The sequence below is a fragment of the Osmerus mordax genome, chromosome 20, assembly GCF_038355195.1.
Source record: "Osmerus mordax isolate fOsmMor3 chromosome 20, fOsmMor3.pri, whole genome shotgun sequence".
Lineage (NCBI taxonomy): Eukaryota > Metazoa > Chordata > Actinopteri > Osmeriformes > Osmeridae > Osmerus > Osmerus mordax.
In genome coordinates this window covers 7,890,910-7,907,552 of record NC_090069.1, presented here as the reverse complement: position 1 = coordinate 7,907,552, position 16,643 = coordinate 7,890,910, and the positions used below count along the sequence as shown (strand labels likewise).

The window sequence follows — 16,643 nt, the reverse complement described above, 5'->3', positions numbered from 1 at the left end:
TTACCATGACCAACAGTTGCTACGTTACAAGAAACCAATCTGATTGGCCAACGCTGGCGTTTTTACGCTCCTCATTTACATAAAGTTGAGAAAATCCAACTTGCAACGCTCCGCTCCGCTCGCCTTCCCACAATGCCCTACGCGAGCCTCAACGCCTGGTTTCATTGAAAATGAATTGGAAGCCGACGCCCCGCACCGCCTGCTCCGCTGTAGTGGAACGTACCGTTAGAGTTTGTCAAAGACCTCTTCGCAAAGGAAAAGTGCGGAATCCTAAAATCTCCAAAGCCAGAACTGGAAGAACATCTGGAAAAGGTCCACCAGGACACGAAAAGGCATGAGCAGATAATCATCCCACATGACATCCCACCTATTCAACCACCAGAATTCAATCTGGACACTGACCCTCCAAAATGGAAGGAAGTAGAGAACGTTATCCGACGAGCAAGAGCTGCCTCGGCTCCTGGGCCTAATGGAGTACCATACAAGCTCTACAAGAACGCCCAGGATGTTCTGCGCTTTCTTTGGAGGCTCATGAGGATAGTGTGGCAGAAGGAAATAATACCAAAGGCATGGCGAAGGGCTGGTGGCGTGCTAATCCCGAAAGAAAAGGATGCGACAGACATCAGTCAATTCAGACCAATCTCCCTTCTCAATGTCGAATCGAAGATCTTTTTCAGTATAATACCACAGAGGCTGTCCACTTTCCTGGAAAGGAACAAGTACATTGATACATCTGTACAGAAAGCAGGCATTCCTGGTTTCTCTGGTTGCCTGGAACATACTAGTATGATATGGCACCAGATCCAAACAGCTAAGAAGGACAAGAGAGATCTCTATGTCATCTTCTTCGACCTGGCCAATGCCTTTGGCTCAGTTCCTCATGAACTCCTCTGGGAATCCTTCAACTTTTTCCACGTACCAGAACCCATCACTACACTGGTAAAGGCCTATTTCCAAGACCTGCAATTGTGTTTCACAACACCGGACTTCACAACAACATGGCAGCGCTTGGAAGTAGGCATAATGGCAGGCTGTACAATTTCACCTCTGGCCTTCACTATGGCCATGGAAGTCATCATCAGGGCATCCAGATGGGTGGTCGGCGGTGAGAGAACTAAGGAAGGGCTCCGTCTCCCACCTATCCGAGCATACATGGATGAAATGACTACACTGACCACCACTGCAGCATGCACCAGGCAGCTACTTGCAAAACTGCAGGATAACATCAAGTAGGCCCGGATGAAGATCAAGCCAAGCAAATCTCGAAGCATCTCCATAGTCAAGGGACAGCTTAAAGATGTGAGGTTCTGCATTGGAGATGACCCGATACCAACGGTGTCTGAGCAACCCGGTGTCAAGAGCCTGGGTAGATGGTACAACGAAAGCCTCCGGGATAAAGATCAAGTGCAGCAAGTAAGGCAGGACATCGCCGACGGTCTTGAGAACATCAACAAGACCCTACTGCCTGGGAAGCTCAAGCTTTGGTGCCTACAGTTTGGACTTCTCCCCCAGGTAATGTGGCCACTCACCGTCTATGAGGTCCCAATAACAACAGTGGAGAAGATGGAGCTAACCATTACCTCATACGTGAAGAAATGGCTGGGTGTCCCACGATGTCTGAGTAACATCGGCTTATATTGCAAAGGGGTCCTTGAACTACCTCTTACAAGTCTAACGGAGGAGTACAAGTGCTCTAAAGTAAGTCTTCAGATGACATTGAAGGACTACAAAGACCAGACCAATAGCAAGGCTGCACCTCCCCTACAAACTGGACGGAATTGGACATCATCCAAGGCTGTGCAGCAAGCAACATCAGCCCTGAGACACCAAGACATTGTGGGGAATATATCCAGCATGGAAGAGGAGGCTTTGGCCTGGCAGCAAGCAAACCAACGTTCCATAAGGCAACAACATCTGAACGCAGGAAGCTGTCGAGGAGGTGCGTAGACAGGAAGCGACTGCAAGAAGTGCAAAGGCTGTCTCTCTTGCTAAACAAGGGCAATGGACGTGGTGGGAAGGCCTTGAGAGAAGATCAACTGGAGTGAGCTTTTGCAAATGGAGGCAAGCAACATCAGCTTCATCATAAGAGCTGTTTTTGTGCTTCCATCACCAAAAAACCTACATCAATGGTAAGGCGAGGACCCGACCTGCCCCCTCTGCCCAGCTCCAGCAACTCTCAGGCATATAATGACAGGTTGCAAGACCAGCCTCTCACAAGTCTGCTACACCTGGAGGCAGAATCAGGTCCTCAAGAGCCTGGCTGCAGCAATTGAGACCAAGAGGAGGAGTGCAACCAATTCATTACCTTCAAAAACAAGCAATGCCGTTAAAACAACAACATTCATCCGGGAGGGCCAGAAAAGGCCCAAGCATCCTCCTACGAAGCCAGAAACTGGACAACTAGCCATGGCCCGAGACTTGAAGATGCTTGTCGATATTGGCCAGCAACTCATTTTTCCACCTGAGATTGCTTCTACCAACCTTAGGCCAGGCATGGTACTCTGGTCGCCTTCACGAAAGGCTGTGTACATCATAAAGCTCACATTCCCATGGGAAAACTCTGTTGAAGAGGTCTACGAGCGTGAGAAACTGCGTTACAGAGTTGGCAGCAGACGCAACTCAGCGTGGCTGGAATGCAAAAGTCTGGCCAGTTGAAGTGGGATGCAGAGGATTCGTGACGTCTTCCACCATCAGGTTGCTGAAAGAACTTGGAATCCATGGACAGGCTCTGCGTCAGACCGTCAGAGCAGTTTCTCAAGCAGCTGAAAGAGGCAGCCAGTGGATCTGGATCAAACGGAAGGACCCTTGCTGGGCTATAACTTCATGACCCCCCACCCCCACCTGAGAACCCAATTCAGACCCCTCCAACTTGAGGAGGGCATATGAGGTAGGCTCAGGGAAGAGGACGCCCCTGCCTTGCATAGTCCCGCGGGAAATCTTAATTGGGAATGGGACACAGGCTAAGGCTTGATCACCCTTTAGCTGGCCACCTTTGATGAGTGTGTTTAGTGATTAAAGGCAAAACACCCATTGATTCGAAGGCACACTACTGAGGATGTGTCCCAAAATGAACATCTTAACCCAGTCTAAGAAATAAACCTCCCATGCCACTCTGTCAACATCACGGCAAATCTCATGTGAGTGCCTACCATCTATTGGCACAATGGACAGTTTTAACATCTCGTCCCATGTTTTATGATTCTACAGTATTAGTCTTGAATTATTGCACCCATGTAGAATACTAGCCTGGCTCTGCCCTCTTACGTACTTCCGCTCAATTTTGATTTAGCTTCTGTACTGCGTCTGGGCTTGAGGTACGTAAGTCAGATGTCTCCGGTTAACTTTCTACCTTTCCAATCAGCGAACAGAGGGAGTGGCTGAGAACGATGACGTTGATGTTGTGCGCTAGTTTGTGTTGTAGTTCCGTAATGGCGCGGAGAAATATGCGAGCGAAGCCATTCGGTCCGTTGTGGCTACACTGCCGAATATCCAGAAGTTAAAGCCGGAGCAAGAACAATCTTTGATCCCCACGGGGTTCGTTTGATTTTCCAGCTAGCTGCGCCAGCGTTGGCTAAAGGCCGAATTATACTTCTCCGACTCCGTTACAGACAGACGGACGGACGGAGTCGGACGGATTGGTTGAATTTATAGTTCTCCGAAGGCTGTGGGTGCTGAAAACAATTCACCGCCAGAAGAGTAGGTGGCGCAACGTTTTTTTGTAAGTCGTCGTCGAGTGTTTATTTACCTAGGTTATCGAGAAGTCGGAGCAAATGTACAAATTAGCCGTTTCATCAATAAAATACGCACATTTTCAGCAACTACACTGCCCATTTCTCGTCACATTTTAATTCAGATGCTGATTTACATGTACTGTTTAGCTGAAATATGAATTGTAAAAACTTACAGCAATGGCGGTCAAAGGATTCTGTTCATCCTGTTTATCACGGCAACCCCGCCCCCGTCCCTGACGCAAGCGGTTCTTAATACGGACCAATCACAGCCAAGGCGTATCTGTAAAATGACGGACGGACAGACGGATAGTCAGGAAAATCAGGAGGTGCACGTAGAGCTCTGAGGGGCTCGGAGAGGGCACGGAGAGGGAATTCCTCGTCGGAGAGGGCGTTCCCTGTGTCCGTCTCCGTAAAAACGGAGAAGTATAATTCGTCCTTGAGGCGAACGCTAATCTGATTATGGCAGATCCAGAGTGGCTCTGGGCAGATCCAATAGTTTTAAACTTCAACAGAGTACCCGCCTTCAAGGAAGTTAATGCTTGTCAATGGAGCGAGCCCACACTCTCTGTACAAATTAAATGTACGAGAGTCTGGTTAGGACCAGGCTAGTGGAATATAACCCCAAAGGAAAAAATCAATACAATACAATATACTGCAACGCATAATACTGTGCAACCAGCGCTTGACATTAAAATTTTTGCTCACCAGCCACAGTGGCTAGTGGTTTTCCAAAGTTACTAGCCACTCAGTAATTTCATTAGCCACAATTTTGTTGTTGGGAAATTAAGTTTTAATTGATTAAAGTTGACTATGGTTTTCTACAATTTACTTGAATAACTAGTTTTACAATCCTTTCACATGTAAATGACCATTGTCAACACCCAAATCAAGATTACATAAAATGTAGTAGGCCTACAAAATATATGAACAAACTGAAAAAAACCCACAAGCAAAACATTGTCAACTTCAATATTTATAAATAACATCATTCATCAATTCCGATTCCCAAATGTCCAACAAACAAATGTTTATCTTATATTGTATGTTTGTGTATGTGTGAAAGTGACAATGAATGTTGAAATGCGTGTCTCACGGTCAATGCGTGAGGCTTGAAAACCCTGCAATGAGTTTATTATTTTAGATGTGTTTTGATAAGACTAGCCTACAACAGGGTTGCAAACTTTTCAAAAAACCTTGGAGTGACATTTTGTGGGGCTGTCACAGTTTTACAGTGAACCCGGCTGCACCCATGCAGGGTTTAGATCTCAGCACACGGCAACACAGAAGACTAGTAGAGGCCGACGTCCAGAAATATATTTATTTAGTAAAAACAAGTATCTCCAGCCCCCCTCAGCCTGATTAGCAACCGGTGCGTCAAAACCTTTCCTCTCCCGTTCCACCCCGTGAATAGGGCCAACCAAAATGTTGCTGCGCAACCCAACCCAGCCCCGAAACGAGATTTCACGGGTGTTCCGTGTTCGCACGTCGTGCACTTGTGTGTTGCTTCACTCTTTGTATTTGCGCCTCGTTCATTACTCGTTACAACGTTAGCAGAACTACTTGGTTGTTTCCTTCTCAGCGTGAGAAATACAATGTGTGGCGTGAGAGCGTGTGAATTGGTTGAAATGCGTGAGAGTTGGCAGCCCTGCTACATAAAAAAAAAAAATATATAGATATATATAGAAGTCCACCCGCCAAAGTGGCTAGTAAGACTGACTGCTTTACCCGCCACACCCGCATTTGGCGGGTGGGCGGGTGCTAATGTCATGCCCTGTGTGCAACCCAATTTTACACTACCTCAGACACATAAACTTGGTTTGGATCCATAGTTACTTGCTTGTTTGTAGAGATCACGGCCACAGCCGTGCGCCCCTGGTTTCAGTTTTTTGCCCTGCCCTAGTGTTTCCGTCTCATTGTCTTCACCTGTGTCTCGTTCAGTTCTCGTTAATTTCATTGTGTCCACCTGTGTCTTGTTTGTTTCTGTGTATTTAGGTTCCTGTTTTGTGTCCAGTCTTGGTCTTGGCGTTACCCTTTGTCCCTGCGTGTACACTGGCTGTTTCCCGGTTTTTGAGTATTAAACCATTTTGTTCCACAACGCCTGCCGACTCTCTTGCACTTGGGTCCTACCCCACCTCAAGTTGTGACAAAAGTATGATTTTGTTGGCAGGATACTTAGGCTCTCAGTCTCTTACAAATGTCTCCCTCATATGGAGTTCATGTACACATTAGCCATGTGGTAGTAGGAATCACAACAGTACTGCCTTTGACCCAAAAAGTACCCCTGAACCAGTACTTAGGCTCTGGGTGTAATTTGCAAGCAAAGGAGCTTACACAGCCACACTTCCACCAAAGTCCATTAGAACAGGAAGCCAGGATGCATTCAACACTTGGACGCAGGCAAGGAGGTATGTTGTTTTCGCGGCATATTAAGGGAACGTTGATTACAATCTTAGCACGTGTTAGAATTCAAATCCAGAAAAAGCATTGTGGGTTATGTCACCATGACATGTCAATTTTGTGACAGGACAGTTATGTGTGAAGGAACTGAGAAAATGGCGGGCTTCACAGTAGGCTACCTCTGTTATTGGAAAACAGTTGTCATGGCAACCGGGGTGTGTAGTGTCAGTAATGGCAATGCAATTGCAATTAATCGCACATTTTTATCTATTCTAAATGTCCCTTGATTTGATTATTTTTTCTCATCAACATGGCAAAGTGGGTCGGATTGCTTGGTGCAAATGTTTTTTTTAAAATTGAAAACAACATTGCAATCGCCTGCTTTGACGAGGGGCGGAGAATTCGCATCAGCTGTGTGCTTGGCCATCAAGTGGTATTTCAGACTGGACGTGCTGCGATGATAGCTCAGTTCACAACGACAAAACACACAGATCACTTTGGTCTTGTAAATGGAACCATTTGGCAACTTTTTAAAATTCAGAATGTTATTGGCATCCATTTCGGCATCTCGCGCTCGCCATCCACTCAAAACGTAACGTTAGCTAGTGATGGGGGAAACAAAGCTTTCCAAAGCAACAAGCTATTTGACACAATTGTGTCGAAAAAGTATTTTTGACACAATTGTATTTTCGACACAATTGCTTTTTCGAAGCGTTCGATACATCTTCTCCATAGGGACATCTGCTGGTTGAATTATGGTATGGCGACTGTATCGAGCGATGGAAGGAATCAAGTGACGTCAGTCTCACAATCGTCATTGACAACTTGATAAATAAAGGTTATGTGACAAATGTGTAGATTTGTTGGTGTCAAAAATATCTTAGCATATATCTTGTTGTATTATAAACAATGTAACGTCTTTGCTATTTTACATTCATAATATTTTTGTTCCGGTTCTTATAGAAATATTCTCAAGTATAGTTATGTTCCCTATGGCCTCGTGGAAAGAGCTCTGCCATATAGACTGATCTTGCGAGTTCGATGTGGTGTTGTAGTTGTTCTCATAGATATATATAAACACTAGATGTCTCGTCCGCGTTGCCGGACAACGGAGTCGAACGTCCGCACATGGCGGCCATCTTGCTACAGTCAACTTGCTCACCCATAACATTGTGTTGATGCTACATGTACTTTGTAAATGACCATAACTTGCTCAATGTTCAACCGATTTTGAAACGGTTTGGTTTGTTATCAACGTCAGAGATGTCATTATGCCACTGCATACTTATGAATAATTATGTTTTTTTTTATTTATAGAATAGAAGTATGCAGTCCTGCGTAAGGCCTCAAGCTGTATCGTTGCAGCGGTTTAGCATTATATTACAGTAAATTAAATAGTCTGGTTCAGTAGATAAGTGAAGTGAACAGTATATGGTAGGTATATGGTGCTACCATATACCTAGCTATAATTGGCTTCATTTTGCTCCTAGATTCAGACCAAGCCCTGGTAAATTGTAGAGCTAACTAACTACTAGACTTCTGATGGCATTTTACAAAATTATTAATTGATTAAACAGTTTCTTGATTCAAGAACGTAATGCAAATATTGTTTTTCATTATGGTGGATTATTACCTTGATCCGTCTTGCTGTATAATGAGGATTGATCATTTTATATGCGAGTGACACTGAATATTCAGTACAATATGTGCTAAAATTCACGCTGTTAAAATGGGTTAGCGTTAATGCCGTTAATAATGCGTTTAACTGACAGCACTAATTTATAGTAAAGCTGAAGGTAAAATATTTTTGACCAAATGTTCATTGGACAGTGATACTTTGCATGTAAAACATAAACAGTTTAGAAATACTCAGAATCTAAAAAGGATATGTACTCCGTAGACTGACAATGTTGTGTCCATCTCGTTCCCTCTCACAGAAACGACGGAGGCGCATTGACAGGAGTATGATAGGCGAGCCAACCAACTTCGTCCACACTGCTCACGTGGGATCGGGAGACCTCTTCAGTGGCATGAACTCTGTGAGTCTGAGAGAAAATGGTAAAAGTGAACAGAATGAAGGCACAAGTTGAATTGTTTTCCAAGTGTGAATGTAATGATGGTTGAGTCAGTTGGTAATGATGACCTTGTTGGTTTGTGAAAATGGATGTGGAAGCTTGGTGTAGTGGTCATTCCCACTGCTTACTGATCACACGCATTTCATGAAGCAGAGGGGTGAACTCAATCTGCAACCTCCTACTCTACTCATTTTGGACCCTAATTCAGTAAAATCTTGTTTAAAAATATATTGCCTACGGTAGGAATGTAACATTGTTGCTTACTGCCTAATTTTAGACTATTCTCTGCGCATTATTGATTACGACATGCAGATGTGCTGTGGACAATGTTATGAGGGCCTTGTCCATTGTATTGCATGGTATGCAACACACTGCATCCCCCTGCCAGGTTTTCTATTGACCTTTAATACTGATGACCTTTTCTAGCAGATCTGAGAACGGACAATACTTATTCCACGATACTTGGAAAAAGCACCTAAGCCTTAGAGATGGATATCAATTACTTATACAGACTCTTTGACCATTACCAAATTATTTATCCCTTCCACCAATTAGGAAATAATGTTGATCTTGAAAGAGTATGTGTTAATATAATATTGTGATATGGGGATATCATGAGCAGATGAATGTAGATTTAAACATCCTGTTACAGTTACCCTCCCACCCCTATGTCCTTATTCTATGCACTTTTGTAAAACCCTCTCTTGGAAGTTGCTTTGGATAAAAGCGTCTGCTAAATGCATAAATGTAAATGTAATGTAAATGTATTCATGTGAAAAAACGTCTCTTTTTTTACTTAAGAATATATTAAAATCAGAGGTGGGTAGTAAAGTATATCTACTGAAGTAACTTTTTTAATATATTGTACTTGTAAGAGTAGTTTTCATGCAACATTAGTATTAACATTCCGCTCGTTCATTTTATTTTTACAAAAAAAATTATTCAACCAATATAACTAAAATGAACACTAAAAGTCTGGAAACGGCAGTGTTTCCTCTAGGATTTTATTTGGCAGTGGGGGCAGGTCGAAACAAAGTGCTAACCCTAAGCCTATATTTCGGAGCAGATTAATGTAATAATAGCTAATGTAATATTGCACATATTTTTGTCCTATTTCCCCTAAAGAAATAAAGTTAGGCTACTTAATGACACCTTACAGTCATAAAGTATGTTCTAAATGGCATAAATGCTGCCAATTAATAATTGACGTAACTTATTGTAAATGGTCAGTAGCCTAGCCTATCGATTAAGGGGCCACTCGGAAGCATGTACGCTGTCTGCTTCATTTGATCTTGATAGGCTAAGCATTCTGTAGCTAATAATAACAATATACCCACTATTTATTAATTAAAGCTACTTCAGCATAATAATGCACCTAAAATACAAACGTGAGCAAGGGCAGCAATCGCTATCGAATCGACATGTGCAATTTCGCTAGCAGGGGAAGAATAGCCTACACACAACGAAAATCACCAGTTAACTTAATTTAAATTAGCAAGAACTATAGACTAATACAATAACAGCCTTAAATTAACTGACAACATAAGTTATACGATTTAGCTGTACAGTTCTCAAGGACGCACACACGCAATCTCAACTGCGCTGTGAAGCGCATGTCCGTGCAATCCTTCGATACACTTTCTAACAATCACTGCTGATAGACCTCCTAAAATTTTGTACAGCCCTATTTCTGATACCGTGGCGGCAGAAATGTAGCCGTGGCGGGCCGCCACGGAAAAATATACATAGCGGAAACACTGAAACGATTACAAATCCTAGCTTTAAGAAAACCTGGTGTAGGTGTGTAGTTGTAGGTTTGTTTTGGCTGTGGATAACTAGCTTTGGTTAGCCATGTTACAGGACCCTAGTCTTGGAAGGGAGTCTTTTATATTCAGTTTTTGTCTTCAGCGACCAAATTGAAATGTATCCCAGGGCTAGGTATTATAATTAATTGCCTGTTTATTCAGTAAACGTTAGCCCCCCCCCCCCCCCCCTCCATAATTCACAAAATCCCCACAAAGTGTCATGAGGTTGTTCACCAAACACTTTCCCAGGCTGCCATTGATCTTGCTCAACTAAAAATGTGCTCCGTGTTTGTGGACATTCCCACAAAACGATTTAGATGTAAATTGATCAATCTTTTTTTTTTAAGCGCTTCAGATATCTTTCAATTGAGTTAGATCCATACACATGTCATGTACAAGTAGTAGGCCTTAACAAATAATTCACTTGTTTAGAAAGCAAATGTTGTACATATTTTTATACAGTAGTAATATGAAGTGTGAAGTGAAAAACTGTCCCGGGGCGCCAAATGTGCTAGGACCGCCACTGCGTCACACCCTATATACCAGTGGTGATTTCTTTAAAGATCCTGTAAAGTAAATTCCATGTTTTGCTTCTAAGTACATTATATACATGTGAAATGAGTTCCTGAAAGCATGTACAAAGCGCTAAAACTTTGTCGCACTGAAATGTGGAGTTAGACCGAAGAACAGTTTCTCTTCCGTTTTCAGATCAGGTTTTCATGGGCGGAGCCAAAAAATGCCCTATCTACGTCATTTCGCCCCATCTACGTCAGATCACTGAATGGCTCCTCCTGCTGTACTGTTATTGTAGCTTACATCAGCTAGCTAGCTAGCTTCAGGATGTCTCCCACCACCCGCAACTGCATCTTCCCTGGATGCAAGAACTCCAGCTGCGCTGCAACGCCATTTAAGTTCCCTGTTGATAATGAAAGGAAAAATAGGTGGATAGATTTTGTGAAGAGCCACGCTCATGGAAAGCTTCGGATAAACTCCAGCAGCCGCCTCTGCTCCACTGACCATTTCACGGCGGACAGTTTTAACATGGACCAGAGACAGACGGGGTTCACCAACACACGGCTTCTCTTACAGCGCGGAGCCGTACCGAGCATCGCCCCCCGGCCGTTCATCCTCTGGTCGCACCTAGACCATCCACCACCGCCAGCAATTCATCACTCAGTTCTGTGTGCTTGTTATAATTATATTAGATAACTTTTCCAGAGGTATCTCTGCTATAATTATACTCGGTGTAGAATGATGGTATTTTGGTGAAATGGTAGCTAATGTGCTAGAAGTAGTTGGAGAGCTCACTGTCTGCTGTCTCTGCTGTAAATGTTTACTCCTGTGTTAAAGCTCAGGGGAATATTTCATTTATATGCATCTGTATGTTTCACTCATTGAACAAATACATTCTAATTCTATACTGTTTTGTTCGACTTGACGTAGCGTCCATTATCTGGGTTGTAGGTAGCTTACTTGAGAGAGGGGGCCGAGCTTCAGCTCCTTCAGGCGACACGCCCCCCCAGTCTCGAACAGAGAAGACTGCTGATTTTCTTAAGATTTCAAAGCCTAATTTAACATACTTGTCTGTGTTTTTTTTTCATTCGAATTTGGATGGGTAGTTAATAACACATTATTCTGTGGTGTGGTGAACTTGAAACTTGTTTTTAATTCCACCTTACAGGATCTTTAAGACTGCAAGGGAAGCTCAGCTTCCCCTAAAATATCAAAAGATTAATGGTCAAATATTTACTATTGTGTTAACATTTTAAATGCGTTAGAACACGTTCATATCGAAGACGAGTTCGTTCAGAATCAGCTACATATATTAGCAGGTCGACTGACTGATTTCCTTCGCATACATTCCCGTAGCGTCACAGTGCATTTCCCTGTTGAAGCCCAGCTTCCATGGACTTCAATCCACCTTATTCCTAGCTCCCATGATCCATTTCCTGAATTATGGGCGCGACTTCCGGAGCTGGCGATTGTCATGGTAACGCTCATAAACAGTCATTGCGGTAAGCTAATTCTGATGCCAAATAAAACATGTGGGAACAGCCTGTTACATCTGCAACGGGACAATTTGATCATACCTCTGCCTTCTATTATCGAGGGATGGGAGGACGACCTGAAAAAGTGGCCTCAAATAACGTACACTAGCATATTTAGCTACTTTATTAACTCTGTTGCTACGGACGGTGAAGCGATGAATAACCTGAAAAGCTCTGAGTCTTATCAGTAGCTACCTCCACAGCAATAAAGTTGGTCGCGTTTTAATAAAGGAGGTGGGACACAACCGTGTCTACCTTAAAGCAGACATGGAGCCTAGTCAGAGCCCCACATCACAGGTCCTGGGTTTTAGTTTCATCGTCAGGTGAAATACAAACGGCTGGGTGCTCATGTGTTGCTGGACCAGGGCACTACTAACCCACAACAATTCCTAAATTAACCCTTGCATCCCACCTTTACTGACAGTACTGCAACTAAATCTGTGGAGGTCTTTCGTAGCCCAAACAAAGTAGGATGCAGATTTCCTCCGTCGGCTTTTTGTCCCCAAAATGAAATGAGTTCAGTCAAGACAATCACGTATTAGATTTGAGCATTTATTGTTACATGACATGGACACGTAGATTTAACTTTGGCGGAGTGGATGATCTAAGGGAAGCGCTCCCTGCCTCCTCGATGCAACACATCCATACTTGACATATGAGGCAGGGAGCAATAGAGATATAATCCCCCGGAGGGACCAGACAGACAGCACGGGGGAGAAAGGGGATGGTGGAGGGTGGCAGCAGCACTGATCATACAACAACCGGGGTGAGTGTGTGCGTATCCGCGCGTCTTTTAAAGACGCCTTATCGGACGTGGCCCAATGAATATGCGCTGCTAACATGGGTGTGGTAGTGGGCGGAGGAAAGGAAGGTGGAGTTAAGGCCGAAATATTCTTCTGCGTCTCCGTTTACGGATGGGCGGGCGCACGGATACGGACGGATAGACTTCGTTTATGGTTCTCCGTAGGCTGTGGGTGCTGAAAACAATTCACCGCCAGAAGAGTAGGTGGCGCAACGGTTTTTTGTAAGTCGTCGTGGAGTGTTTATTTACCTAGGTTCAGGGTTCTAAATTAACACCCGCCAACCCGCCAAATCCGGGTTAAAATTCATTTTGGCGGGTGTTAATAAAAATTCACTAGCCAGTTTGGCCGGTGATACATGAGGCTCTGTTCTCGGCATGGTTCTTGGTCATTTATCCCCCTGGAAGTACTTCCTAAGTTTCCCATGAACACTGCCGTAATGCTACGTGATAACGTTTTATACGCCCATTGGCTGCGCGCAGTTGAAGTGAAACCGGCGCGAGAAACCGTGTAAACGAACGGAGCTTCCACCAGAAAACACAAGGAAGTAAAACGAAGCATAGCGGATCATAGGAGCTAGCTAGAGTAGTAAAGTAAAAAGTTAACTTAATGCGGCGGTGGTTAGGATAAACTTCTGGGGGCGAGAAGAGGAACGAGGATATTGATAGCACTAGAGAAACGAAGAAAATAAAATGTAATGCCAAATGGCTGACGGGTCGGGAATGGCTTGTGTTTGACAATGAAAATGTTTTGTAAGGATTGCCGCATGTAGTCTACGCATAAGAAAAATGGTGTTGCTTACTGACACAGTCTAGTGTAATGTAAATACACTGTTCTTAATAAAGAGTATATTAGGTCAGTTTAATTAATGCCTGCTTAGGACAAAACGTTACTGTAAATGCATGGGCAGGAGTCAATCTCATGACGCGAATGGACATTTTAGCCATTTACAATAAATCGTGTCCTTACTTAGTCACGTGTTGGTGATTTCACATACCCTTGCATCATACTTCTGTGCTTCATTTTACTTCATTTTCTGTGTTTTTCATGCCAACAATGTTAATAAAATGATCAAATGCATTCAGTGAAACTCATAATTGTTCTTATTTTCACCTGAAAGAATTTGGCTAGTGGAAATTCTGATTGGCTGGTAACTTTAGAAAGTTACCAGCCAAATTGGCTGGTGATCAGAAAAGTTAATTTAGAACCCTGCCTAGGTTATCAAGAAGTCGGAGCGAATTTACAAATTAGCCGTTTCATCAGTAAAATACGCACATTTTCAGCAACTACACTGCCCATTTCTCGTCACATTTTAATTTAGATGCTGATTTACATGTACTGTTTAGCTGAAATATGAATTGTGAAAACTTACAGCAATGGCGGTCAAAGGATTCTGTTCGTCCTGTTCATCACGGCAACCGCGCCCCCGCCCCTGACGCAAGGCACCAAAAGACGCCTTACGTCCCCGATGACTGACGCGCGCTACCCGATTGCCCTGCCTGAACTAGCTGCGCTTATTAGCTAGTATTAGCAGTGTTTTGGGTGGTCTCTTCAATGCTAGGTTTTTCAGCTATATTCTTTTGTATTACTAATCTGTTGGCAGGCGATGGAAACTGTAAAGTTTGTCACAAGAACAATCCCTTTTTGTTGTAAGTGTGTATTCAACACACTGTCGTTGAAGCCACAGATTCAAGTCTGGTCAGGGCTCGACAATAACGATGGCCCGATGGCCCGGGGCCTGTAAAAAGTAACGTCGGGACAGTTAAACTAGCAACTCACTGGCCCGATCGGGCCACTACAAATTATTCATTGAAAAAAAATGTGCATTGTAAAAGTTAACATCCTTCATATGTTTTGCTAAATGCATAAATAACTTCAGCTTGTGGGGCGCACAGTTGGCAAATCAAGAGTTGAGTAGTGAGTGACGAGTGGTTGTCAAATTGTAATTCTCTAATCTCGATAAATTTTTTACAACTGAATACAATAAAGTGACGATGGCAGCAAAGTAGAGCTACGAGCTCAAACGGAAGCATATTTATTTATGGAACGAAGATGCACTGTGTCGTCTGTCGTATGTACCCGTCTAAAGCAGACAAAAGTGGATCTTTTTACACAGGCACCGACAATTTTCGAAAACAATCCCTGACCAGCCATGCTAGCAGACAGCACCTGGTTTGCGTGACAGCTAAGCGGATGGTTGACAATCCATCTTCCAGGCCGTTGACCATGCTGGTCAGGAATTTAAATGTAGATGCCCATCGTGTTTTTGCACGACTTATAACAACGGCATATCACGTAATTAAGACGGGCCAGCCGTTCACCTCGTTCCCCCAGGCTATTGAACTGCAGCAGAAGAATGGTGTCGACTTGGGTATTTAGTATCATACTGATGAAATGCTATGGAAGCTTTTATATATTAGCATTGAGAGACCAGAGGTTTCAGTTTCAGCCTGAGTTGTGCAGAGATGGCTGTCAGCGGGGAAGAGAGCACGTCATGTTTGAGGTTAAAAGTCAATTGTTTTGCTGACTATTACCTTTTTATTTTTTATCACTAGACATGTGATTTCATTTTTGTTCTTTTTATATCCAGGATGTGTTTAATAAATGGTTAAACATGTTAACAGAATAACACAACTTAAAGAAGTCTTTTGTTTTGTTGTAACAATGATAAATTACAACTTTTGGAAGGGGGGGGGGGGGGGCAGTTAAAAATTGTCTTGGGGCCAGTCAGTTTCAAACCCACTGGCCCGGTGGGGCCAGTGCCAAAATTTTTTAATGTTGAGCCCTGCTGGTTGTCAGCTAGTACAGCCGCGAACAGCGCAACAGGTAGCCTACCAGAGCTCCGCAATGACATTTTATAACAATAATAATAACAATATAAATGACAACATATGTTTAAAAACAAACCAGTTTTAGTTAAATTACAGTTGAAATTACTTTAGAAAGAATCACTGTTGACAGCTGGCTCTTTTTCTATGGCTCTGGGACTAACGTATAGCAAACCGCAACTTCCGCTATCTCACCGGAAGTTTCACCTATAATCATTTCTACAGTAGACCCCCTGAGGATAAAGTGGATAGAGCTCCGGGATTTGACGTCACGCAATCTCAGCATTCACCGGTCATCTTCATTTTGGCAGGAAAGTGGAGCCAAGTGGAGTGCCAGAGTGTACATACATATATACTTACATACATATTATACATAGTTTAATTTGCTTTAATTTGGCCTATTTCAATAAACGTTGATTCAACATGGTGGATAGCTGCTGTGCGCCGGGATGCCTGAACCATCGGGAAAAAGATAAAGGGAGAGCATTTTATAGGATTCCTAAGATTACATTACATTTACATTTAGTCATTTAGCAGACGCTCTTATCCAGAGCAACTTACAGTAAGTACAGGGACATTCCCCTTGAGGCAAGTAGGGTGAAGTGCCTTGCCCAAGGACACAACGTCATTTGGCACGGCCGGGAATCGAACTGGCAACCTTCAGATTACTAGCACGATTCCCTAACCGCTCACCCACCTGAGTCCCATAAGATCCAGAGAGAAGAACCCCATAATTCCTGACAACCACCCATGGCTTCAACTGAGGATCATTCAGTCTCTTGGAATGACTTAATAAATATGTAATGGCATTTTTGTGATGAAAAGTGCACTGATATAATGTACGTTAGTAGCTAACCGTTGACAAACATTACAGACTAGCTAACGCTAGCTAGCTATACAAGTTATAAATCTGACTGCATTAACGTTACACAGCAATTTGTAGCCGGTAGACTTCAAAG

At 43.3% G+C, this 16,643-nt stretch overlaps 1 protein-coding gene across 4 annotated transcripts in view; it reads left to right on the top strand.

The window, feature by feature from the left end:
• The window catches only part of cdc42se2 (CDC42 small effector 2), a 71,620-nt gene that overhangs the window by 41,585 nt on the left and 13,392 nt on the right, over positions 1-16,643 (top strand). For all 4 annotated transcript variants that reach the window (XM_067258762.1, XM_067258763.1, XM_067258760.1 and 1 more), the window contains exon 2: positions 8,066-8,167. In XM_067258762.1, coding sequence (XP_067114863.1) covers positions 8,093-8,167 — 75 coding nt within the window. In that variant the 5' untranslated portion in view covers positions 8,066-8,092. The remainder of the gene's footprint in view (positions 1-8,065; positions 8,168-16,643) is intronic.